This window comes from Macrobrachium nipponense, chromosome 41 (assembly GCF_015104395.2).
Source record: "Macrobrachium nipponense isolate FS-2020 chromosome 41, ASM1510439v2, whole genome shotgun sequence".
Lineage (NCBI taxonomy): Eukaryota > Metazoa > Arthropoda > Malacostraca > Decapoda > Palaemonidae > Macrobrachium > Macrobrachium nipponense.
Window position 1 is genome coordinate 41,640,095 of NC_061102.1, and position 27,146 is coordinate 41,667,240.

The following is a 27,146-nucleotide window of genomic DNA, read 5'->3' on the forward strand; positions in this document are numbered from 1 at the left end:
CCTTTCAGTAGATATGAAGAAAAACAAAGACAAATTATATATATATATATATATATATATATATATAATACCTTCAAAAGCACTATGCATACATAAATACATATACATACTACATACATACATATATATATATATATATATATATATATATATATATATATATATATATATCATAACTATAGCTGCACAAACAAGCAAAAACTGAGAAATCAGCAAAAAAAAAAATAATAATAATAAAATAAAACAGACAGACTCGCATTAACTCAGCCATGCTTTCTTTGAATTGTAGATCATTAGCATAATTACGTCTTCTCCTATAAAAGACACAATGATCTGATGACTAATTCTGTCTCATTCAAGGTATTTTTGGTAAGAACTGGATGCTGGGGGAAAGGCGTGGGGCGGAATTTAATCTATTCACTATGCTGCGCAGTGACTATATGTTGTCATGTATGATGCAGATTACGTAGTACGCATACATACACATATATACATATATGTACACGTCTGTTATTTTCCTGTGGTTTTCGCTTTTACTAAATCACGTGCATCTCATGTGATTTCAGAGTATATATTATATATATTATCAACCAAAATTGCGTTACATCATCATCACCGGCTCATCATAATAACTAATCTCTTTTTTAACTGAAAATGAGTGTTTTTTTTTAGTTCAATATAAATAACAAAGAGACCTGCACTCTCATTATCTTATCGGCGCTAGCCTGTGGGGGAAAAATGAAAAAAAAAAAAACTGATTATAATAAATCGGGGCTGTCCTTGAAGGAGCAGCCACACCCAACTCTGAAAATACTGAAGGTAACAGGAATCAGGGAAAAGGGGAAAGAATTTCGAAGCCTGGGGAAGAAAGGTCGCAGTAATTGAACAATCTTGGAATGCCTGACCTTCGAGAGCGAGAGGGGAATGCAGCAGGGAGATGGATATTTCTAGACCAGTAAAGACGAAGACCTCTTTCTTTCAATAATAAAAGAAGTAGAAATAGTACCTATTAAATTGAGAAGGGGTGGGGTGGGGGGGGGGAGAGGCACAGTGGGAACCTTGCTAGACTGATTGATTGGATTCTGTAACCTTGCTTCACAACAGTGGTGCAAATCGAAACCATCATCCATGGCCCCGAAGGAAGACCAAACAGAGGCGAGGCAAATTCATTCATTACTCGAATTTTAATTGTCGGGAAGGAAACCAAAATATGAACGGCCCTGAATTTAACATCAATTTCCAACCCATGGAGGGATAAAACCAACTTACATCTTTATTAACAGCGATAAATAAGGGTTTGCGGAGGATTGTTTTAGGCTGTTTGAGAAATATATATGACATTTGTGACCCATCCTGAAATTGTCGAAAGTCGCCCGAACCAAAGTGCTGACGTATAACTAGAGAGAGAGAGAGAGAGAGAGAGAGAGAGAGAGAGAGAGAGAGAGAGAGAGAGAGAGAGAGAAACTAAATGCAAATGGTTAAGCTTTCGTGACTTGAATACTAAATGCATATTACCACACATATTTGCTTCCTGATCTACTTGAAAGAGTTTACCTCATCCAAAAAATATATGAACGTTCAGCTATTTTTAGGTCGGCTGATGGGGATTAGTTTAGTTACTTTTTTCCACGATAAAAACACAATAACAAATCATACTAGACTAACGTCTCCAGGGTCCCACTAACACTATTAGTCCTTGTTAATTCACGACGACGGCTGAAGCGTTAAACACTGAAGGAGACGAGATGGCATGAACACTCAAATCACCTTGACTTCACTACCCTACCAAACTATCTTTTTAAAAAAAATCAAATTCAGTTCACGTCAAACTGAAAGAATATTAAAATGATAAAGTGATTACGACTATACGACTTCCATCCACTTTGTTTCTTTGAGGAGAAGGCCGATGGAATGGGCATCCAAAAAGCTCACCTAAGCGATGTCCACTGTATACAATAAACTGGAGTTAACTCAATGACAAAACTAGAAGCGAGTGGACATTGGTATTAGGGAAAGTAATTCTGTAGGACAAATGAAAATTGAAGCATGAAGAGAATTTATTAAACAGAACGAGAATTTATCAAGCAGGAAGATTATTTATCCAGGAGGAAGAGAATTTATTAAAAAGGACGGAAATTTGTCACGCAGAAAGAGAATTTATCCAATCGGAAGTGAGTCTGTCCAAAAGGAAGAGAATTTATTAAACAGAACGAGAATTTATCAAGCAGAAAGATCATTTATCCATCAGGATGAGAATTTATCCAGCAGGAATAGAATTTATCCAGCAGGAAGAGAATTTATCAAACAGGATGAGAATTTATCGAGAAGGAATAGAATTGATCAAGCAGAATGAGAAATTATCCAGCAGGACGAGATTTTATTGAGCAGGAAGAGAATTTATTCGGCGGGAACAAAATATAACAAGCAAAGCAGAATTTACAACATTAAAGCAGAGGGGAAAAATGCCACTGAACATGAAAATTCGTTAAATGCCGAGTCCGTAAGGTCCATGTAGGATCCCTTGGCCTGACAGAGATTATTGTGATGGGGAAATATAGTTTTATCTACAGCATCAACATCATAAAAGCTAGATTCAACCACTGTCAGTTAGATACTGTCTACCAAACAAATATGAAGTAATAAATACTAAATATAAAGTAATAAATACCAAATAAATACATTCGTCTAGGTATAAACTTTATTTCTTATCTTGGCCAATACAAAAACCCCGAAGAAGAGGTAAATTTCTTTTATAAAATGCAAATATTATCTCAGTTCTCTGGACTTGGAACACTTGTCAACAACCAGTGAATTGGTCTTCGTCTAAAGCAAACTTTCCTGATAAACTGCAAGAAGAAATTTCTTCAAGTTTATGCAACGACAGAGAGAGAGAGAGAAGAGACAGAGACGAACTGAACGATACAACGACCAGACATACAGACAGAGAGACGAGAGAGAGAGAGAGAGAGAGAGAGAGTAATGTATTACAACCAAATGGTGGACCTTGACCTAAAAATAAGAATAAAAAAACAAGCCACTAACCCAAAACTTTCCCTCACTCTACTAGCACATCAAAACCAAAGCTACCTTTCAAATAAATAAAGAAACCTTTCCCTCCATCTCCATTTTGCCTAATCCTCTTCCGGGAGTGAAAAAAAAAAAAAAAAAAAAAGCGAAACCATGAATAACATGTATCCAGTTCACCACATCTCGAGGCATAGCTGTTTGTCATCTCATACCAAAAACACGGGAACGAAAATGAAGAATCTCCAGAGCAGGAAAATTAGGATTCAAACAGGAGAAAGAAGTCTAGAAAAAAAAAAAAAGCAAGGGAGGAGGATTGGTAAGGGGAGTGGGGGAAAGAGATGAAAGGATGGAGGGAGAGCGGTTTGGGAAAATGGGGAGCTGGGAAAGGGTGGGGAGAGAGGGAGAGACTATGGATTTTTCCTTGGCATACGAGTACACAGTAGAAAGAGCGCAGCAGCTGGCCTTCCGCACACAAGGATGGAGGAAGAGCACGGTCTCTTTTTGGCTCATGAGGAGGAGGAGGAGGAGGAGGAGGAGGAGGAGGAGGAATAGTTCCCTTCTGGTTCATAACGAGAATGGGGAGGATGATAATCCTTATATGGTTCATGGGGAGGAGGCCAGTCGCTCCCCTCTATGTGGTTAGGAGGAAAATGATGGTCACCATAAAGCAACAGCTGATTCGGTATTCCTGTATCAGACCGAAAGACACAATATACTAATAAAGGATACGGAAGAGAAATAATAATAATAATAATAATAATAATAATAATAATAATAATAATAAACTCAAGATAAAAAAATTGAATCTAATAACCAAAGCCATTACATGACCAACCTCTTATTTGGTATAATCAAAACAATGTTAGGGGCAATATTACCTTTGTGGTTCGCGTAACCCGAGACTATTGAAAAAAAAAGTAAAATTAGCTAAGCATCACGACACATTCCATTACTGAAATGTTTCGCAACTCTTAATTTGATCCACGAACTCGAATGTCTTTCATATGCTATAGCTCACAAAAACGGAATGTTAGGTATCATTATTCCCGATAATTATCAAAGCTTTTGCTTATTGTTGATAATCATATTAACTTAAAAACAACCGTAACACCTAATTCTCTGTGAGCTACTTCAATTTTACCTCAAAATTCCTTTGCCCTAACTGTGGAACCCCTATCAGTAAGTGCCGGTATGCGTGACTGCAAATACAAGGACCTACGGAATTACCTGTGTAATAGTTCCCCATCCCCCCAACACCCACGGGAGGGGATTACTTGGTGAGGGAGCACCCCGGGACTACGTGGATTCGATTAGTACTTGAACCGGTCATTCAGTCATGATAACACCTCTGAATACGAACTAAATTGATATCTGTGATGAATGCTCCCTCGCATGCCAGTATGTAGTATTTCGATACTAAATCTCCGCCGTAAGTAATATATACATAGATACTGCAACTGACAATCAAATGATATATGTGTTTTTAATGGTCATCTATTACACTGTTAGTTACATGGGACATTAATAGCTACAGCACGGTATTTGGGATCAATAGGATGTTCCTTTTCAAGGGCGCCGGATAGTATCATATACAGTGAATTATTTTTCCTTTTTAATGAACTGTCAGATACAATATCTATCAATCATGAGTGAATCAGATTTTATAATGAAAAAAATTCAATCTTGTGGGAGAATACAGAGTACAATGGAAGCTGCCTAGAACGGAGACGAACTAAGTGGTGACATTCCTCTCTATACTAATCTGACTAAATACCTATATTCGAAAATTCTCGACAGCCAAGGAAGTATTTCCATCATTTAATCCCTACCAACAATTACTATGTACAGGCAGATGGCTGAGAAAAGATAGCACTTTTGTGGGAATCTTCTAAACAATGGGTTAAACCAGGAGGCACGGGCTAAATCATGATGCCGCATTGACCACTGTACTTTTATTATTATTATTATTATTACTCTCTGGGTCCCATCTCTCTCACAAGTTGTTGCGTACTGTTGAAAAAAAAATAAAGATCTAATTCCATTACCTTTTAAGGTAACCAGTTACAAAGATTCCCGTTAAAACCCATGGCGATTCAGATGATCTAAGCACAGCATTAGGTACAAGGTAGTTTGTGGACGGTAGTGATCGCCGACCAGGGTAGAGAGGGGTAACGGCCTTGTGTATCTTCGAGGGATATGCAGACGTACACAACAATAACGAGAAAATTCGGGAAATGTTTCAGAAGTACTGTTCATGGACGGAAACTAACGAAATTTCAAGACAGATTTTGATCGCATTTAGCTTAAAGGCTATCTTTCAAAATAACTCTCAAAATCTAAAAGCCACGCCAGGAGCAAACGATGGAACGTTTATTAGTGTGGCTCCTTTAAATCCAAACACTCGGGAGAACCCAATTCATCTAATATAACGACATCCTTGCATACCCTTTCATAAATGCGCTCTCGTCCGGGAGAGCAAACCTTCACCGCGTGTTCTATCTACCTCAGGGATCATAGTTTTCTGACTGGAGGACGGCCCCTCCAAAAAGTTCCACCCACTCCTCCTTGTGGTGACATAAAAGTTTATATCGATCATATTTCAACGATTTATTGGAACCTATAGATATTAGATACGTCTATTCACGAGATGAACATTTGAATTTAAAAAAATCTGAGTTATGAAAAACATTGTAAGGTATCTGCTTGATTATCGTTGTCTTTTACCTTGGCTGAAAAATTCTATTCAGTTACAACAACTATTTCGTAGCACTTCTACAACCTGACAGTCTGCTACAGTTTATGGTGGTAAGCTTAGTCTGAACTCGTATACCTAAGTTCTACAAAGGATCTGAATCTCTATGGTCTTCTCGTCTGTACCATAGCAAAGCTTTCAGTATTCCTAGACAAAAGTTAAAAATATACAACAAAATCCTACATGAAATTGACCACCTGCTGGGATAAACGTTACGACTGGTCTCTTCTTTCTGTGTTTCCTATCATCTCCTGTAACTTCATCTCATGATCACCTTATTTTTGGGGAAGTTCGAATTTAAAGTCAATGGCTCCTGTAAGCTTTTCCAAATGAATATGGGTTCATCTTCTGAACAAAATAATAAAGAAATTCATTATGAGCTTTCAATTTTAAAACAGCAATTTTCAACTAATTGTAAGTAGTATCAGAGAACAAGAGACAAGTCAAGAACTCAACCAAACCTTTTAGGCATAATAACTCCTCCGCCATCAGCTTCTTTAGAGCTGTATAATCACTAGCGTTTAGTAAGTACACCTGGTTCTGGTAAGAGGTCAAGTTCTAAAATAAGTCAGCTGTAATATCTCACAAAATGCCGGATACAAAATAGACTAAAACGAATGTATATACTATATTTCTCACAATGTTAACAATTATTCTTCTTCAGGTTTACGTACAAGGCGTGTTCAGTAGCTCGCAAATTTACCATTTTTATTCGCGCGTTTTAAGTCCGAGTGCCTCTTCAGTCAATATTTAGAATTCTCTTATATTACCAGGACTGAACCAAATGAAATTCGTTAGTCATTGACAATGTGATCACTTTTTCCCACGCAATTCCTGGCTCATTAATCTGTTCAGCGAAATGAGCAAATACTTCATATCCTCGCAATGGCCGAGTAACGCCAACCGCGAGACTTCCTCTCCTATTTCTTGTGCCGATGTCAACTACTCTCGGAAGTGTGTGTGTGTGAGAGAGAGAGAGAGAGAGAGATGAGAGAAGGAGAGATAGAGAGAGAGAGAGAGAGAGAGAGAGAGAAGAGAGAGAGAGTATTGGTGGGGGGGGGGGAGGGGCTGATCTAGTCTTTCACAATTATTTGGGACATCTTCCTTTACTTTCTTTAATACCTGTACCGTTGTGTCTTTTGACAATTGGATTTAACTCCCCTTCTTCTCATTTTGTTCGGCATTTGATACTGCTTATGAAAGGTGAGTGTACAGATTTTCTGAAGCCATGATTTTAAGCAATCCGTATTGCTATAAAAAATCTACTCAAATTTGATGCTATGATCCTACTTGTACCCAAGGTCCAATCAAATATACTCAAGAGTCTATGTATTTAAAGGACTTTGTTTGTACCATTTTCGATAGGTACTTAAAATTGAACAACAAGACGTGTTTCACCAGGGAATAAAACCTTCAAAACATTAGCATACGGAGTATAAAAGTATGCATAACATTTAGAAGTTTCGATCACATCATAACACATCTATAGACGCAACAGAGAATCTAAAGGTGAATGAAAACTTCTCTGTGTAACATACGGCACATTAGACAACCTGAGACGGGTCTTTCGAAGTTTTCAACCTTAAAAGTACAGACAACTGAACAAAGGAAAGAACGATTTCAGTCAAGGAGCGCTCCGAATACGAAATTTGCAGTATAATGTCCACCACATTTCAAGGAAAGTGGTCGGACTTTCTACTGTTGTATCCAGAGGGACTCACGAGGCCCAGAATCAGAGGATGAGATCGGAAGTATTACAGACATATTACCAAGTATTTCATAATAGAAAAATCAATCAACTTTACACACGAAAAGAAAGCAACAGACAGACTGAGAATAGAACAAAGAAAACTGCGAACGAATAACCCCGAACAATGACCAAGATTCCCAAATGAACTCAAGGTACTACACCAAAACCACGAGCGGCGGCCAAAGAGCGCCCGTCTTCAAAGGAAGGGAAAGAAGAGGCACCGTGACATGGATTCGTACGAACACTCAAAACACACTGCAGGAACACCTAAATGAAACGACACGAGTAGGGCCAAAGTGACCTTCAGCTCCTCCAGAGAGAGAGAGAGAGAGAGAGAGAGAGAGAGAGAGAGGGCTTCCCATTACCGCACCCGACGACTCCTTCCAAAGACGCAACCACTCCCTTGTTGATCCTCAGGCTCAGACGCACTTCCTCTTCGGGCCCTGTCCCTCCCTTCCTCCGTCCACCCAGAAAACCCCTCCCCTCCCCCTCCAATACCACCCACCCCCAAAACAGATCCCTCCCGTCGCTCACCCCATCAACCTCATACGTATATAGTCTGCACCTTTACGGTCGCCATATCGAAGCCGTGGATTGTTTTAGCTGGTTCTACGATAGAACAAAGCCCGTCGTCCATATGAGGATAACGCTGCTAAAAGAAAAAGAAAAAAAAATGAATAACCCAGTCCGTAGCGGAAGTAATGGATCATTCTCTCTCTCTCTCTCTCTCTCTCTCTCTCTCTCTCTCTCTCTCTGTGACCACTAAGGGCCTTCCCTTTTTCGTAGGTGTGCATTTCATCTCCTTCCTGGTGTACAGTACATCCCTTCTCAATTTGTGCAGAACCGTTCGCTTTGCATCAATTCTTAAACTGCGATCCATCGCCACTTATTTATGTTACACTGATCCTTGTTTTAATGGGAGGTGTTATATTTTGTTACTGAAGCTCTGTTACCCACCAGCAGACATAACATAAGACAAGAACTTTATTACACATTATTATAGTTAGCTGACGGATGTTGAATAATTATGAATATACAGGCATTCAAATGCACATATAGTTTATCATGCCAGCACAAATTCATGCAATATTACGATGATAATGATATCGAATAATGTCGTGTTCGAGAACACAACTCTAAGGTGGGAAGCCCCTAATGATTATTTTGCTAATAATCCCACGCGAACAATACCCACTGCCGGATCGGAAAGGTCATATGAATCGGTTTTCACATTTGCCTACACAAGACTTCATTAGTTGCAGGTTAATGAAGCAAACTTGATATCTGATATTCTAGGGAACATTAACAAAAGGATTTTTACTGTTTTTGGAAAAACTGAGACTATAACGGACATGGTGGTGTGCATAAAGCGCACGGAAACTTATTTAAAATCAATTAAACATCATCTTAACTTCGCTTCATTCTTACGCTCACACCTCAGAATCATTTGATTACGGTTAGAGCGAGTAGATCAATGATCAAACACGAGCCTGAACCGAAATTCCAAAAGGAACGTCCTCTTGCTGAGCGGTCGACAGGTTCGGACTAACGCTTTACAAATGTCAAGAGTAGCTGCTGTTAAAGAGATTGCAGTTATTACGAACATAATCGAGGTGGGGAAAAAAAAAAAAAAACTACAAATCCACGTAATAACCAGCGGACATGACCAGCACAGTGTCTGGGTAAGGAGGGTACCGGATTGCAGGGTACTATAGTAAGATAACACGATCTCAGGGAGTTGAATGACCTTGACCAGATGTGAGAACCCTTCCGCTACACGAACAATCAGTGCGTCTAATCAGGAAGGAAGAGAAAAAGAACATAAATTGCAATGATTGAAGCCTTATCGATAACATAACTTTTTTTAATGGGAGACCAGAACATAAAATGAACTAGTATTACAATGGGAAACGTTTTCATTCGAATTCAAGAAGCAGGACAATTTTCAATGACTTGAAAAAAAGACAATTTAAGAAGCAGGACAATTCCTAGTGACTTAAAAAAAAAGGACATATTTCAAGAAGCAGGACAATTTCTAGTGACTTCAAAAAAAGACATAATTCAAGAAGCAGGACAATTTCTAGTGACTTCAAATAAAAAAAAAAGACAATTCAAGAAGCAGGACAATTTCAGTGACTTCAAAAAATGACATACAAATCGATAGGAGGCCGACGGAGTTACCAATGCAAGTTTCCTTTAAAAGGATGGCTGAAGGGTATGTAGCAGCGAAGAATAGTTTTACAAGGAAAAAAAAACACCTTTTGATTCCTCGTTTCAACTGTTTGAAACTAAAATCTAAAGTTAACGACGCTGTTACCTTTAGAGAGCAAACGACCCCTTCCTCTTTTCACTGAAACAGAATGAAACAGTTTAAACCTTAAATGTCGCCCAACTGGGAGCGTCAAAGGCTACTGAAAACCGTGTACACCTGGTTGCAAGGTTCGCACACTTTATTTTATGGACCTTATTACTATCCCCTATAACCAAAAAGAAATAACCAATAAATAAAAAGTATTTTGAACATATTCAATAATAAGTAATAACAACGACTCAAATACTAATTACCCACTTCAAAATATAATCATTGTAAGAAAAATTCCACTCATAAAAATGTGGGTCAAGTCTTCACCTAACCACATAACCTTTCATATTCTGTTGTTGTTCCATTAAGCTATACAGCGTGATCCGGCCCTTGCTCGCTGAACCACGAACCCAAAAAGGTAAATGTGCAAAATACTAACTTGGCTACAAAAGCAACACCTCCAAACAAAACCTTCAACGATTTCCTTTTTATAACCTTTCCTATTCTAATCAAATAAGTTGCGTACGGGTAGGGTTCATTTCACTGACAACCCCAAACGTGGAAAGTGTGAATGGAAATACTGGTGCATAAAGAATGAAAAGAAAATACAAATCTTCATCAACTAGTGGAACATGAAAAATGATAATACTATTTTTTTAACTGGAAAAAAAAAAGTTTTCTAAATTGGCGGAGATGTTCTCCGAGTTCTTACTCTCGTTACTTACCTAATCATTATAATTGGATATTCTCTTTACCTATCAAGTACAAGGAAGACGGAGATGCGAATGATACTTTGGGACATATAATACTATTGAATTTGATTCTGGAAAACTTCATTTCTTTTACTGTCTTCAAACTAGCAACACCATATGCCAATTATTATTTCTCGTAGCTAAACACTTTTAACTTCCAGTCTCAGCAGCAGTAAGTACGAAGGTTAACCTCAGTTTCAACGTCATAAAAATCTACCATAGTTCAACCTCTGTAGCACCATAGGTGCTAAGGGCCAACCTAGCATCATTAAAAACTACCAAAGGATAAACCTCAACCTCTCCAGCGAAGGTCGACCTCGGTGGTAATTATTCAGTAGTAGAAGCGAAGACACACACGAGGGATAAAAAAAAGTGTCGCCTTAATCTTTAATCAGAGAACTTTACGTAAAAAGATACGCTCATTAATCAGGCATGAAGGCTAGACTTATCTTCAATACTCGAGCATCATGGAAGTTTTTGGCGCTTACATTCTCGCTCAACGTAACAAGCCGCTTTTTTTTTTACTTGACTTGTGTACCATAAGGAATTTTGATACATTTTTTTCGGTCAAAATCTGTCAAGTAACTACCAAAAAGACACCCTTCACCGCCTGAGATATAATACGCAACATGACACCGTGAATAATTTAACATACCATCAACAAGGAAATCGTCATTTCCACGGTATTGCAAAGTTAACTTATAGGTATGCACAAACGAAATACTTTCACATATATTGCATATTTAATAGGTATGTAAAGAACTCAATTGGCACTTGCTGTGAAATTCATTCATCAATAAACCATTCCTAAAAAATTAAAGGTACTTCAACACGATGAGCAACGAGGGAGGCTGGAAGATGCCGTCGCTGTCACAGTCCTTATGCAAGGAATACCTATCCTTGGAAGAGACGAAAAATCTAAGGTCGTCATGGGGCGTCAGAATTCAAGAGTCAGTTATAAAATACTAACAACAAACCGATACCGCCTATCCACAATAGACCTTTCCTATTTCACGAGCTCAACTTTCACCACAAGGAATTGGAAAGCAGCTACAAATGATACATTTACAATAGTGAACCGCAAAAATTCACTAAACAAGGGCTCCTTAACAGTCTTATATAATGTTTCATACAAACAATGAAAATGTGTGAAATGAACCCGGCAATTGTTTCTGGCGAACTGGGTCACAAAGGCCCTGCCCAACGTGGATTCAGTTACACCGGGCAGACCACTGAAACAACTACAACTCACGATTCAACTCAAGATCTGGATCTGATGCTCAAAGCGGAGCTGGTATCATTGTAGATATGACAAGTAGTGATGTTACTTCGTGATTCATCACGGAAAAATAGTAACGTGTTTCGTACCAAGGTAGAAAATAACGCTCCACACAAGAGTTGCACCTCGTCTGACTGCGACATTACCCCAGGGAGACTCTCCTGAAGTGGTCACTGAAAGTTAGGATATTACTTAAACATTGGAACTAGATATCATCTACCTGACAGTGACAGCATTGATCACCGTCCTGTTTTAGGATCAAAGACCGCCCGGCAGCATTATTAAAAATGTGTACTGACTAAATTGAGGACACTTCATCTGGTTATGAGGGTTCGAATGACAATGGAGATCTCTAACGCCAGGCCTAGGACTGCAGTGGGACTGCGAGAGAGGAGAGAGAGAGAGAGACGAGACGAGAGAGAGAGAGAGAGAGAGAATTTTGCAGTCAAATTTTATATTATATATATATATATATATATATATATATAGATATTTATATATATATATAATATATATATATATATGTGTGTGTGTGTGTGTGTGTGTGTGTAATTTGAGCTAAAATTTATGAGTTGAATATTAAAAGTCGTGGCTAATGCTTTGAATTAAGTAGATTGGCCAGTCCCACCACACGAAGAATAACAATGAATAAACACACACACACACAGATAATTTTGTTCCGTCTAAAAGGTATTTGAGCTCAAATTAACCAAGGTAAAAATTGAAAATCATGGCGTTTGATTTTGGGTGATGCAGATTAACCTAGCCCAACAAGAACAAGCTCCAGGAATATAAATGACGTCATTCGGGAGAATATTTCTGGGGAATACTAATGATAAAAAGGTGTAATATAGCACACGTCTGAGAGGGCAGTTTGAAAAGAAACCTTTCCCTCTCACTCTGTGACAGGCAAACAGTTTCAAAGGAAACCCAGTCCTTTCACTTCATCTCCAATGCACTATCAAATCTATTAATAGTTACGCGAGTGTTAACGTAATGGAATGACGTCACCTGTACACCGATTAACCCTACGGTCTATACATAAGGACAGAACTTTGATCCGCCCACAAACGCTTAACAGAGAACACACGGGAATCAAATCTACTCGGTCACTTTCCCCTATAAGTTGCTTGACCAATCGCATTCGTTCATCCATCACGTCAGATTCAAGAAATTACTTTTTCTATGTTTTCTTTGCACGAACGTTTTCTGTATACATGTATGTATTAAGAGTGTATACATATATACATAACCATTCACACACAACACACACACATAGTATATATACATATATATATATATAATATATATTATATATACTATATGCATTAAGCTACAATGTCCTTTAATATCTAATTCGCTCTACCTCGGAATTAATATATTATTTCCGAGGTAGAGCGAATTAGATATTAAAGGATATTTGTAGCTTAATGAGTATAAATGAATCACGGTAATGTGACGTGAGAGAGAGAGAGAGAGAGAGAGAGAGAGAGAGAGAGAGAGAGAGAGAGATAGAGAGAGAGAGAGAGAGAGAATGTACATGTAAATTTTTTTTTTTTTTAGAATATCGTAAAATCTGGACAAATTTTAAAACACTTTCTTTCCACTCACCCACTTCATCTTCATCTTGAACTGGAGAATGAATTGAAAATGTCTCATTATATTTTAAATATGAAATAACAGGAAATAACAGCATAGGACAAATATACATATCCAGTATAAATTTACGTTAATGGACAAAAAAAACAGGTGATATATGCAAAGTAGAACTCTTCGGAAAGATCCAGAAAGAGAACTAATGATCAGAGAGAGAGAGAGAGAGAGAGAGAGAGAGAGAGAGAGAGAGAGAGAGAGAGGTGGGGGGAGAGCGAGCTCTGAATAATGAACCTCGGCCATTGTGTTTAAATTACAACTTCGATTTGCAACACAAAAAATATTTCCCAAATAAACCCATATATATCTTACTACTTTAGCTCTGATACGGAATATCTACTTTGCCGGAGAGTCTCTTTATGCAATAAGCTTCCGCTGTAATCAGTGGTGATCATTAATGACGCTGTACGAGTTGCTCTGATACAATGTTGTGGTCATCCACCCCTTTGACGCTTGTGTATTGATTTACCATTAGGTTATTTTCGGGGCAGCTCGACATTCACAAATGGCAACGTAGGTATGGGACAAAACAACCATTTATAACAAAGGATGGACCGTCATTAACATCGTTGCTCAGTCTAAGAAAATGCACATTTAATAAAATGCAGTAATCTTTTAAATTCGCATTTGCTAACTACAGTGCATTCTCATTCAGTGCTTAACAACTAGCAAACAAATTCCTGGCAAACTAAGGCATGATTACCGGCTAGTTCAGCGATTCCATTAATCAAGGATCCTCATCAAACTCAACTTTTCATAAGAATCCAGTTGCAAAGCCAACAGCTGACATCCATGACTTAATGACAAAACTAAATAGTGGCCGAATCGTTCTGGGAGAACATAGACGAAGTAATACTCTCCAATACACCCAGGAATGTCTCTCTCTCTCTCTCTCCTTGAAGCGCAATTCTCAGCGTATTCCGCTCACAGCCGATTGACCAGCAGTGGAACAGTCCAGTAAGCCCTTGTTGACTTAATTTGATATTTACTTAACTAGTTGTTAGTCGGCTATTAAGAGTCACAGCTGGGGTAGAAACAAAAAAACAAGATTAGCGATCTGACCAGTGTCGAAATGTATATATCAACATTTTCTTTCTATACTTCATAGCTAATATTATCTCTCCCTCTCTCTGTCATAAACGTACATTTGGCACACCATCATAGCCTTGAGGAACATCATCACACGGGTATCAGTTAGATAAGTTAACTGCTCGAAGTAACGTAATAACACAGAAAATTACGCAGCGCCCAATATACCCAGATAGAAACGTAAGCCTCAAAACGTTATACATAACTGACCCATTTTACCGACACAACACACACACACACACACACACACATATATATATATATATATATATATATATATATATATATTATATATATATATATATATATATACACGTGTGTGTGTGTGTGTGTGAATCACGAAGATATGGAACGTGATGAATGTATAAATTAATACACACATGTGTGTATGTGTTAAAATATCGTGAGTACATTTACAGCATGCAGCTAAAACCTACTATTATTGCGTCTCGAAAGAATTCCTCGACCAGTCTCTCTTCGGTAACCTACAGGGATCGTGTAGCATTATTAACTGTCTACTTCCGCTTCCTGTATCTGCTTACGAGATGCCCACTCATTGTTTCTGCGAAGCCAGAACGTGTGCTGCTGTCAGTAGGCTTGTTGGTATGTTGTGAATACATTATACGGATCTTAGGTCGCTTTTCTATACCTCTAAGAAAATCTGATCCGGCGTTATTCAGTTTCATGAGCTAGACGAAGTCATTATTAACGCAATATAACTTATACTCTTTTCGAGTTCTTAACAGCACCTCTTTGTGAAGAAACACCTTCAACTAAACTGCAATTACACGTTCCATATCCTACAAGAGAAAAAGAAAGCAAACTCGCCATTCCCCTCAAAAAAACAAACCCATCAAAACACCATAAGTAAATCATACGCCTCATTTCCTCCCAGAGAACGGAAAGGAAAGGGACACACACTCTCTCTCTCTCTCTCTCTCTCTCTCTCTCTCTCTCTCTCTCTCTCTCTCTCTCCATTCTGAAAAGCAACGTTGAGATATCTTCCCTCGGATGCCATCGCGTTTAGAATATGGGCCTCTATCTCAGCCCACCCTCGGCAGTCATCCCTCTCCCGGATCGATATTTGATTTGTTCTATTAAATGAAAGAGGAGACGAAGTTGGGGAGGAAAGGGGCGAAGAGGATATCGAATGACAAAAAATATAACAACTTTGTCTACTGCAGAATAAAAAAAAAAAAAGATGATTTCGAGGCCTTTCAAGAGAGCCCCCAAATCAAAGAAAATCACCCTTGACAACCAAGGGAAGAGAGAGAGAGAGAGAGAGAGAGAGAGAGAGAGAGAGAGAGAGAGAGAGAGAGAGAGAGAGAGAGAGAGATATTTAAAAGCCAAGTTGCGTAACTCGAGAAATTTGATTTGTACGTTGTTGAGGCAGGAAGCAGATTAAACACGCACACACATAGACCCAGCTTATAAGCAGGAAAAGAGAGAGAAAAATCCTTGGGCCTGGAATTTGTTCATACCTGAGCCAACAAACTATTTACATTCAAGAAACAACTTTAATAAACGGAATAGCATTTACAGCCAAAGTATCCTGCAGTACCTTAAAAGAAACAAATCACAAGAACAGTATGAAAAAAAATTGATTTCTACACGAAATATTGGAATATGCTAATGAAAACAGGCTAATCGGAATATAAGGAAACAGGTAGGCTAGATCTTAGGCCAACTTTTCCAAATCTAGGTAACCACGAAATCCCCTCAGGAGGCTAATTTCCTACTGAGCTTTGATGATTAAGGAACGGGACATCATATGACACACGGCTTCACCTGGGATTTTCTTTCACATTCTCTCTCCTGAAAATTATTCACTCAGTAAGATAAATAAAACAAAAATTCTTTTAATATTGATTAAGATTCCCTCTTATAATCAACATCGTTTGTTTTATAATCAGATGACAGCCAATTTCATCTTTCGGGAAATGTATTCACGCTATAAAGTTAAGTATATCTTAGTTCAACCAGACCACTGAGCTGATTAACAGCTCTCCAGTTGGTTACTTAGCAACGGGACCTACAGCTTGTTGTGGGGTTCGAACAACATTATATCGAGAAATGAATTTCTAATCACCTGAAATAAATTCCTCTGATTCCGCGCTGGCTGCAGCTCGGAGCGAGCTCTGTCTACCAGATCAATCGGTGAGTACGCAACCGACTCGTCCAGCGAGGAACTATTCACGCTATAAGATAAATAATACGTATACCTTGGAATATTAATCCTAAATTCTGCGGCAAGAAGCGCTCCATGAACGTGTTTGGGCAAAGAGAACTTAAACTCTGAGACCTGGAATGTCTAATATTCTTTCCATATACGCAATGAATGAAGACAGCTACTCGCCGAAAACACACTGCATTTGAAAGGGAATGAAAAAAATATGAGCGATCTACCTAACATAGGATACGAAATTTAAGTTTCTTCATAAAACCAAACTACAAGTTACTGTTCTTCGATAAGAGAGATCGCGCCTCTAAAGCGCAAATTTGTCTAGCCTAATCAACGCCATCAATCATTTACTGATAGTTTTTGTTAAAGTTCTCAGCGCCAATGACGACAACCAGCTGACCGCGTTCATGCTTCTATGGCGTTGATTTAGGAATTCAGTGTAGAGACGCTTTTACCTGGTTCAATAAATATACATACACAGTATATAGTCTGTGTATTAACTAAAAATAATGGAGAGAATAGAAAGACAAATGAAAGCTAAAAAGGGAATCCTTCATTCGTTCAGGCCATATTGGTGATGGGAATTTAATGAAGTATTCATGGAAGATTCCAAATCGCAGGGGTGAAAGACTACTGTCTCGTCCAGAGGATTCGGGCATTACTTGAACTGGTCTTTCAAAAACGAGATTTAAGTTTTGAATTTGGAACTAGATATGATAAGAGGAGCGCTTATCTCATTGTCGAAGGCTTTAAAATTTTAGATCCATGTCAATATCAAAATGGAACCGTCACCTACGCATTAAAAAAATGTCTAGAATTAGCAAGTGGCTCGAAGACTCCGACGTAAATCACCAATGAAAACCCCATTATGAGCGTAGTCCCCTGTACAGCAGATAGTATGCTATGGCCGTTGTCACATGCGGGGAATCGCATCTACCTTTCCCACGCAGCGGTGTAGCATTACACAGACGCAACGGCCGGAACAGAGCAAGATGACAGCACACAGTAAAGACGGCTCGAGGAGGAGGAAAGGGAAGCGAATAGGAGGAGGAGGAGGAGGGCGTCGGTTATAAGTTGTTCCCTTACCTCATTACCTCAACCCTTAGACCATGACAACCCCGGCGAATAACAATTTGTTCCCATTCCTATTCATGGTTGGTCTATTGCTGCCAAACAACACCCGAACACCATCTTTCGTCACCTGAATCTTTTTCTCGAATGCTCTCTCAAACATAATAACGGTCGGTGAATCTCTCTCTCTCTCTCTCAAACACACGTACAACATGAACACGTGTGCTATGCCGCTGGTCGTTGGATAAGTCCAGTAACGTAGGGCCTGGTCTGCAGTCGGACGAATGACCTGACCTGACATCTGCGGCGCTGGGCACAGGCTAATAACACATCCCAAAGAAACCTGCCGAACACCTGAAGGACAAAACCTGGTGCCACCCACTCTACAGGAAACAGGTCATATAGCCCTGTGTCCGGTAGCTAATTTTCTAAGGGCCACCTCAAGTAACAGAAGAGGGGAACCCATGGCAGTGGTTATTTCCGAGAGCCATCTTAAGCTAAGGTACCAGAATTCGCAAAAAATGAAAAAACTTCGCTGTACCAATGTTGTCGTCTGTCATTGACGCTTGCTTACACATCAATTAAGGAAGCACTTTTCGGAGAAATGCCAACCCAACCTACTACTTCAACTTAATCGACTGAAATCACATTTCTGAGCGCCATCTGAACTGGAGTCAAATGATTAACCATCGATTCTCAGCACCGTCATTGTGAAAGATGCCAATTAGCAAGAGGTGTCGGGGATACACTTATCGAACTCACATCAGTTCCATTTAGTAATTAATGTTTAACATTATTACTACTGGAAACTGGCGGGCATCAAGATAGAAGCACTGGAGTTAAAGACAGGGTACAATGTGGGGGACATTTGTAATAAGATTTACAAAAGGACAAAATAAGATGTCAAAAGCTCTGTAAAGCCGAAACCAAATTGCATTTGATTGGTTTCCATAAAGACATTTCAGATATTCGGTATCGTTCGCAAGAATTTCCTCATGACCTATCACCCAATACAACTGGTGGTTAACCTACCGCGTAGCTGATGGCCCTTTTCCAAATATATTGACTGTGCGTGGATATTCAACTCTGCTGTAACTCTGCGTGCACTCTGTGTGCTGGTGTCAATTTGGATCATTAAAAGGCTTCATTCTGATTCTCAAACCTAATGAACTCACCCAGGTAACGATGTTCCTGATATCTGTTTGGTGGCACGCACTGCTAAGTACCTAAAGATGAATTTCAAACTCCAGACTTTTGCCACGAAAAGGGTGTTTGTTTGTACTGCATAAAATGAGAGAATGGGGTAGTTTGATGCATAATTAATAATAAACTACAGGAGAAAGAACGATATATAAGAAAATAAAACAAACTTGCTGTACACAAATAACTTCAGTACGCACGCAATGGATGGTGGAAGGAGTCTTGACGTAGAACACGGTTGTATTGGGAAGAATTGTATGTAACTTATGCTGCATGACATATCTCTAAGAAAATGTACATGCAAAGAATCAGGCATTGGGAGATGCAAGAACAGTAACTCTCCAACATCCACGAACTCATTTATTTAACCCTGACATAACTGTGAGAAATCTAGTACCTAAATACGATATTGCCGAATTTTGTGTTGCCTAATAGTTGTCTTCATCCAGCAATTTTATTTGTATAAAATATAGCACATATTTTCTCTTATTTAATATTGACAGCCATAAACAATACACTGGCACATACTTCTGATATTAAGACAATTTATGTAACAGCTGTCTATGACAGTAGTTACTGCCGTAGCAAGTTAGCCTTCATATAACGGGGCTGATTTCTTTTTATGGACTTACATGTAATTAGCAATGACGTATTCAATTGTGACAAATGCTGGTAAAGTGAGCTAATTTCCTTGATCAAGGAAAATTCCTCAGAAGCGATGATTTTATTCTAAAAATGGCAATAAGTGCTGCCGTTATGTAATCACCTCCCAAAAATCTTATCTAACAGATGGAAATTGATAGATAAATTCATAGTTTTACAGATCGTCTCCATAAGGAAATCTAAACTAGGCCACAGATGGACTTCCATGATATGGCACATTATTGTAAATGAATACCTCCATGCAACACCGAGTCATTATTAAAGCATAACACCAAAACCGCTTACAAAAGTAACCACTCACTCAAGTGCTTTTTAGATATTCTAGCAACCAGGCTCCCAGAATCTCTTGAATATAACTTTCAATACTGCCAACAAGAACTTACGACTGAAAGAACACGATAGTCAATAAAATTTCTAAATATTTCAAGAATAATCAATAATTAGTAATTAACTTCAAACATTCATTATGGATGTTCCTTGATAGTCACAAGTAACCTCTTGCATATAATAATTCAATTACAGTAATTATGTAAATGCTTTTTTTAACACTATTAAACTGCGGCAAAACCCCTCTATCTAGACCAACAAAAATATACTTGTTCAGAGTCTGTCAGTCTTGATTAAGCAGACCATATACAGGCACAGACTCTTGCCTCTGGGGAACCCATAATGCTGTCAAACAACTGATGAAACCTGTAACTCATATACTACCTAACTGTCAATGAGTTTACGTTAGTTATACTCTACTTAAATTCTGTCAAAGAAAACTGAGACCATAATGTGCTCACATAAATGGTAAACCGATGTCTGCGCTAGTGACAGTAATTTCCGATTTACAGTAGTTAAGTTGCTAATTGTAAAAAGCTTACAAAATCGTTCCTTGAGACAGCAATAACTAGCAGTGGAATTTGTTACGTAATATAGCCTGTATCTACATCTGGAAAAAAAATAAAAAAGGGTAAGATAATTCTCCAAATTAGCCTCGAAGATTAATCCAGGAAGACCTGAAAGGATTATATACTCTCTAGGTGGACGTTGAAGCGAAAGGTAAACGTGTGATTAGGATAAAAGCTAGCAGTTTATAACTGCAATGTAATTCTTATGCTGCACATAACATGCCATTAAAGACGTTACCCACGGCTAGACTTACAAGCTGCTTAAGAACATACATTTTTCTTTTACAATCCCATTGAGTGCGGCACTATCTATGCTAAAACGGGTTGTCAATGAGCAGTAGTAACACCTTACAAATACCTGTACTGTTAAGCCTATAAAAGGATAAATGGATAATGTTGTAAGGGGTGACAAAAAAAAAAAAAAAAAAAACCGGATTCCGTTCGAGCTCAGTCGAATTTTACCAAAATCAAGAATACGGACCATGATTAACTACAATCCGTGTAGTTTACCACTCAATCCAGATGCCATTCTTGGACCACATAATGCAATAACAATGACCTCTTTACCACAATTTACATTGGTTATATATTAATTACCCTTTTTAAGTTAATATTCAACCAAAGGAAGGCAAATACTCCCATTCCGGTAAACTCGCCTAATAAAATCTGAATTTTGCAGTGACTAAGTGTTGTTATGTAGTCCTTCCTTTACATGAAATTTTCAGGTTGATTAATCATAAACGCTGAAAACAACTAAGATCCTTCATTAACCTTACAAGATTAGTTGAACCTCCTAAGTAGGCCTATTCCTTCTAATCAATGATGTCTACATCACATTAACGATGAGGATTTTAGTTTTAACTTGTTTCAGTCATCTGTTATAAACCTAAATAACAAGAACTGAAGCACAAGGTTAAATGCAAAAAAAAAAAAAAATAATAATAAAATAAAAAATCTACTCAACCTTTCCCTTATCATATCTTTAATTAATTACAAACAATAATCTCAAAGTTGTGCCGCTTATTCCTCTATCCAAGTACTAAAGGCATCGCAACCAAATTCTCTCTCTCTTCAGTATAGACAACAAACAACAATGGCAGTAAACTCATAAAAAATACAAATTACTTAATACAAGTAATACCAGAAGCAGTAACCTGATAGTCAACTCGTAACCCCTAAAGCAGCTCAAGAAAAATTCTCCCCTAACGACTAACGTATTAAGAAAAAACGTTGCTTACTATAGCACACGGGAACAGACAGCGCTTGGATGTGCATTTGTGAAGAGATGTTCCGTCATAAACTGATCCTTAGTGAAACTACCTTCACCTATGAAACCTGTCCCATAAATCTGAAATCAGAATGCTTGAGACTATTGGCAATGGAAAAAATATACAAACTATCTAAGAGATAAAATGTACTTACAATGTTACCGGACATACTTGTTATTCGATTCCCACCTTATGTTATATGGAGAACTTTTAGCATTAAACCTAAACCGTATCTGTACAACTACAGGTCAACGGTTAAACCTCAAGATAAGTCAGTGCATGATAATTAGCAAAATTTATGTACAAAAAACGAACAAAAAACACGATTTTGTGAGCAGCCCACCTTTCTACTACGAAATATTTTATCAACTGGTCTTACTACGGGAAAATTTGATATTATTCAGCTTTAATATTAAGGCTGGGATTTGAACAAAGGCCTTAACCTAGGTTTTAGAGTCATTACCTCAGTTAATTTGGCGACTGTCATCTGTCATGAGAGTCATGAAAAACTATAAAATGCATCATGCGAAGATCGTTGTTATACCACCTGAAGATCAAATCCACCTTGTCCTGGAAGATCTGTGAGGGCAGCATCGGGAAAATGGCAAAACTGAAGAACCTCTAACTAATAGCATATGATATTATAACAAGATGACAAAAGACAACATTACCTGCCTTAACCTTCAAATATAAACCATCAAAACTGAAGCTGATTATGACAGTCAACTGGTAAGACTAAACAAGCTATCTTGCAGCATCAATACAAACCTCCTCCAGATCGTTGACAGTCTGCCTACAAAGAGGCATTTTGGAGACGAAATTGCTCGTTGGTGGAGATGAAATGTCATCTTTCACCTCGTTGATGTAGTCGTTTACACTAATATACTCCGGCATGGTGTCTGCCACTGGCAAACAGCCGCTTTTCACAGGATAGGAATCAATTTCCACTGAATACACTAACGCACCTCTACCTTCAATCACGTCCGCACGAATACTGGTGTTGTGACGCAGATGGCAGCACGTGCAATCATCTGCCTCCTCCCGGCGCCCGGGTGGTGGCAACACCCTTCAGCGCATGCGCATAGGTTTTGCGCTCATAAAACAAAATATCATTGAGCGTCCCTTACCTCACACAAATCCAATATTGTATGCATTAATTAACGAATTGTGCAACACAACATTCGAGAGTATCTCTAAATACAACATGATGCTAACGGTAACGAGAAGGGACCTCTTGCTGAAAACATCTTTCATTTTCAGCCAGTGATGCTGCTCCTTCTCACATAGACTGATTTTGCTTGCCAGAATCAGACATCCTGTAATACCGGGAGGCGTTCGGTTATGCCAGCACAATAATCAAATGAAAAAAGTAAGAAACGTGGTTTACACTCTGACGTTACTAGAATTAACCCATCTACCATGAACATTAATCGTTAAAAATTTCAATCGAGAGAAGTTCAGAGCACAATATGAAATCTGGTTAATATCAAGATATTTCTTTATCAGTTATAAAAGTCATGACGCAATGACTGCGTAGGGGTAATGCTAATGTATGCTGATACCGCTTCCACGTTCATAATACATAAGATTTTCATCCCTATGGGGTATGATACTGAACTCGACCAATACGAAGTCTCCGCTGATACTAACTTCATGTCATAGCATTCAGAGGTACTTTGAAACGTGCCCTTTAACACTGCGAGTAATTTATGAATGCTCCTTATATACATTGGTTATATTTACAGAGATGACATCAATGCCGCATACTTTTATTTACTCGTGACGTTATATTGTTACTCTTGTTCGGATACCCACGATCCTCCAAGTTCTTAAAAGAAGAGTTCAAAGTAATAGTCTAATTATCTACCTTCGCTAGACATTTCCACTGATAAAACTGTGCCTTGGGTTGCATCGGTGTTCCTTGGCTGCCTTACTAAGTCTGAAGTGCTAACTTCAAAATTCTGTGACATGTCTCGACGCTACATGGTCCATCTCGCTGAAGAACTACATCTCCAGAGGTCATTCATTCCCTACACTGTTAGACTGTGGAACAGCCTCCCAAAGGATGTCTTGCAATTGGAACTTCATTAGTTCAGGCTAAAATGCAATGAATTACTGCCATGACACTATTCTTCTTGCATTTTAATACCTTTTTTTAATAAATTTATCTATTTGTTAATTATTTTTTTAATAAGTGGATCTCATTCTTTCTGTATTTCACTTTACTTCCCCTTAATTCTTCCTAATTAACTCCATATTCTTTGGAAGTGTGAATTTCAAGTCAATGACCACTTTGGGCTTGTTCCATATGAATAAGTTTTACCTACTGAATAATAATAATAATAATAATAATAATAATAATAATAATAATAATAATAATAATAATAATAATAATAATAATAATAATAATAATAATAATAGTGTACTTAGGAAGCAGACCCTCTCTCAAGCATACTTTATCAAAAGTAATGGCTACTTCAGCAGCGTTATACTTGTAGACATTCTTCTCTATTTTGCGAATAGCGGCTTTTTCCGTGCTACTTAAACAGGCTAGTAGAGCGCCTATAGAGGTCATGATCAATACAGTGTCAAAATAGGTGTATATATTTGAATTTTACAGATAAACTATGATACCATAGTCATCAGAGTCATTAACGATTTTCTCTCTCTCTCTCTCTCTCATCTCTCCTCTCTCGCTCTCTTCTCTATTCCTCTCTCTCTCTCTCTTTCTTAAAGCGAGCTTTCGTCTGGAGCTGCCAGACATCCTAGGGCTGGGGAGCTGAGGGTGGACTGATCTTGGGGTTGTTGTTGTTGTTGAAGATTAAGCCAGCCTTGTGCTGGCACGGGCTCTTGCTCCTAGAGCAGCCCGTAACTGGATTATCTGTAAAGATACAAAAACAGTGCTTTGGCGGTTAGTTGTAGAAAGGAGATAGGGTGACAGGCAGGATTGCAACCCCTTTGAACCTTACGGTACCCATCAGTAGGAGAGAAAGTTTTATAGCAGTGAGACTCAGCCTAGCTGGAGAGTGCTGAGTAGGAAAAAGGAAGCGAGTTTTAGTTTGAGGGAAGGTGGTGGGAAAAAAAAAGAAAAAAAAGGGAGTTACCTACAACATTTTAGGCATCTGAAAATATTGCAATATATATCAAACCAACATTAAGAAAGTATTATAGTATATATACATGTCCATGCATACTCACACTTATACATATGTTCCCAAAGATGTGTATGACTCTCATTGCAAACCGTGAAGTAGAGGGTTTGTGCATTGTATAGCTTTCTTTGGTTTTATGTTTGTAAGACAACAGGAGATTCCCATGTGTCTATGGAGAAATGCCGTGTAATTCCTCTTTTTATCTGGGAGGTGGGTGAGACATTAGGAGATTCCCATGTGTCCCTATGTTATTTAGGATGTGTCTGGTGATCTGTGCCGGTGTCAGCTCATTTTCAGTAAGGTTCGACCTGAGAGACTGTTTCTGGCCAGTCTAGTAGGTAGTGTTCGAGGGGGCTGGATTGCCTCTCGGTCACAGTACTGACATAACCTGCCCTCATTACCTATCATTTGCCAGGTGCACAGGTATCCTAGCCTTAATCTGTGTGTGATGACAGAGTTTTCTAGTGGTTTGCTTTGTGATGTCATGCGGCGTTAGATTTGTCACATCCACATACCACTTGGACGTTCGTGAATCTTGTAGATAGTGACGTCGTACTTCACTTTCTTCTTGAAGTTTGGCATAGCTTTTAGCCATTTCCTTTAGGTGTGTTATGGATGGTTGCGCTTTTATGCTTACTGTACTGCAGCTGAGGGCACTTTTGGCTAGGATGTCAGCTTCTTCATTTCCCTGGATTCCCACATGGCTGGGTATCCAGTTTAGTATGACTCTCATGCCAGCAGCTTGATGTGACTTGGCTCCTTTGGAGTCGATATGCACTGTTGTGTGTCCTTCTTTTAAATTGGAATTTTCTAAGGCTTTTAAAATTGCCATTAGTTCCGCTTGTAGTATAGAGGCATTGTTGGATAGCGTCCAGCTTCCTTTGAAGTCTGGGGCAGCCACTGCTGCTGCAGTTGCTGGAGCTTCTGGATCAACTGAGCCCTCTGTGTTATATGTGTTTTCAGCTGCTGTACTCCTGATTGCTTCTTCTGCTGCAGTTTTCATCTGTGCTGCTGTGCATAGTGATTTGTTTGCCGGTAGTGTTGTGAAGTTATATCGGATTGGGTCTTCGACCCAGGGAGGTGATTTTTGGCATCCCTCAGGTGGGAGATCCTTTGTTATGTGTTTCACTGTGCCTTGCATACCCAGTTCTCTCAGTGTCTGGAGTATACTGCCCCCATAGGTTTTGGGCGGGTCTAGCTCTTCATGCAGGTTTATACACGCTTGCATTTTGTTTTTGTGTGGTCCATTTCTGTCATTTCTGATGGTTTTGCACATAATGGCAATATTTCTTTGGCCTCTCCTGTGTGTGAGAGACTGTAGTTGTGTCTCTGCCCTCAAGAGACAAATTCTTGTCCACATTGGGACTCCAAGTAATATAAGTCTCATTGCGTTATTTTGGATGACCTCCAGCCTCTGCTGTTGATCCTTTCTGAGACTTGTCAGGATTGGTGCTGCATATTCTACTTGTGCTCTGATGGTTTGTATGTAGAACCTCCTGAAAAGAGGGTATGTTGCACCTTCTTGTAGTGATGTGATTCTCTTTAGGGCATTAAGCCCTATTTTTGTTTTGGCCTGGAGGAGCTGTATTTCCTCCTCAGGAGATAGTGAATCTGCAATGCAGACTCCCAGATATGTGTAGCTATCCACCCAGTCTTTGACGTCTCCTTTCAGTAGAAGGTTGGGTGGATTTCGATCATGTTTTATTGCCATGGCTTTTGTCTTGTTTCTGTTGATTTTGAGTCCCAGTTGTGTTCATTTGTCCTCAAGTTTTTGCAAGGCTTCTTGCATCTTTTGGAGTTGTCTTTAAGGGCTGGAGCTGATGATGCAAACATCGTCAGCATATATGAAGACCTCTACTCCTTGTGGTAGCTCGAGACAGGCTACATTTTCTATAAGGACATTGAATAAGAAGGGGCTTAGAATGCCCCCTGTGGAGTGCCGTTTTCAAGAGAGTAGTATTCTGAAATTCTGCCTTGGAACACTACTCTTGCTTCTCTGTCTTGCATGTATCCTTTTGTCCATGTAAGCAGGTTGCCTTTGATCCTCTTTCGGACTAGGGAGGAGAGGATGGTTGCTGCATTGGCCAGTTCATATGCTTTTTCTAGATCT

General features: G+C 38.8%; 1 protein-coding gene across 5 annotated transcripts in view; it reads right to left on the bottom strand.

Moving 5' to 3' along the window:
• Nucleotides 1–22,892, bottom strand: part of LOC135212725 (arf-GAP with SH3 domain, ANK repeat and PH domain-containing protein 1-like) — a 360,410-nt gene extending 337,518 nt beyond the window's left edge. For 3 of the 5 annotated variants that reach the window (XM_064246425.1, XM_064246429.1, XM_064246428.1), the window contains exon 1: nucleotides 22,653–22,892. In XM_064246425.1, coding sequence (XP_064102495.1) covers nucleotides 22,653–22,778 — 126 coding nt within the window. In that variant the 5' untranslated portion in view covers nucleotides 22,779–22,892. The remainder of the gene's footprint in view (nucleotides 1–22,652) is intronic. The other 2 variants (XM_064246426.1, XM_064246430.1) reach the window with 1 other exon arrangement.
• Between the last annotated feature and the right edge of the window lie 4,254 nt (nucleotides 22,893–27,146).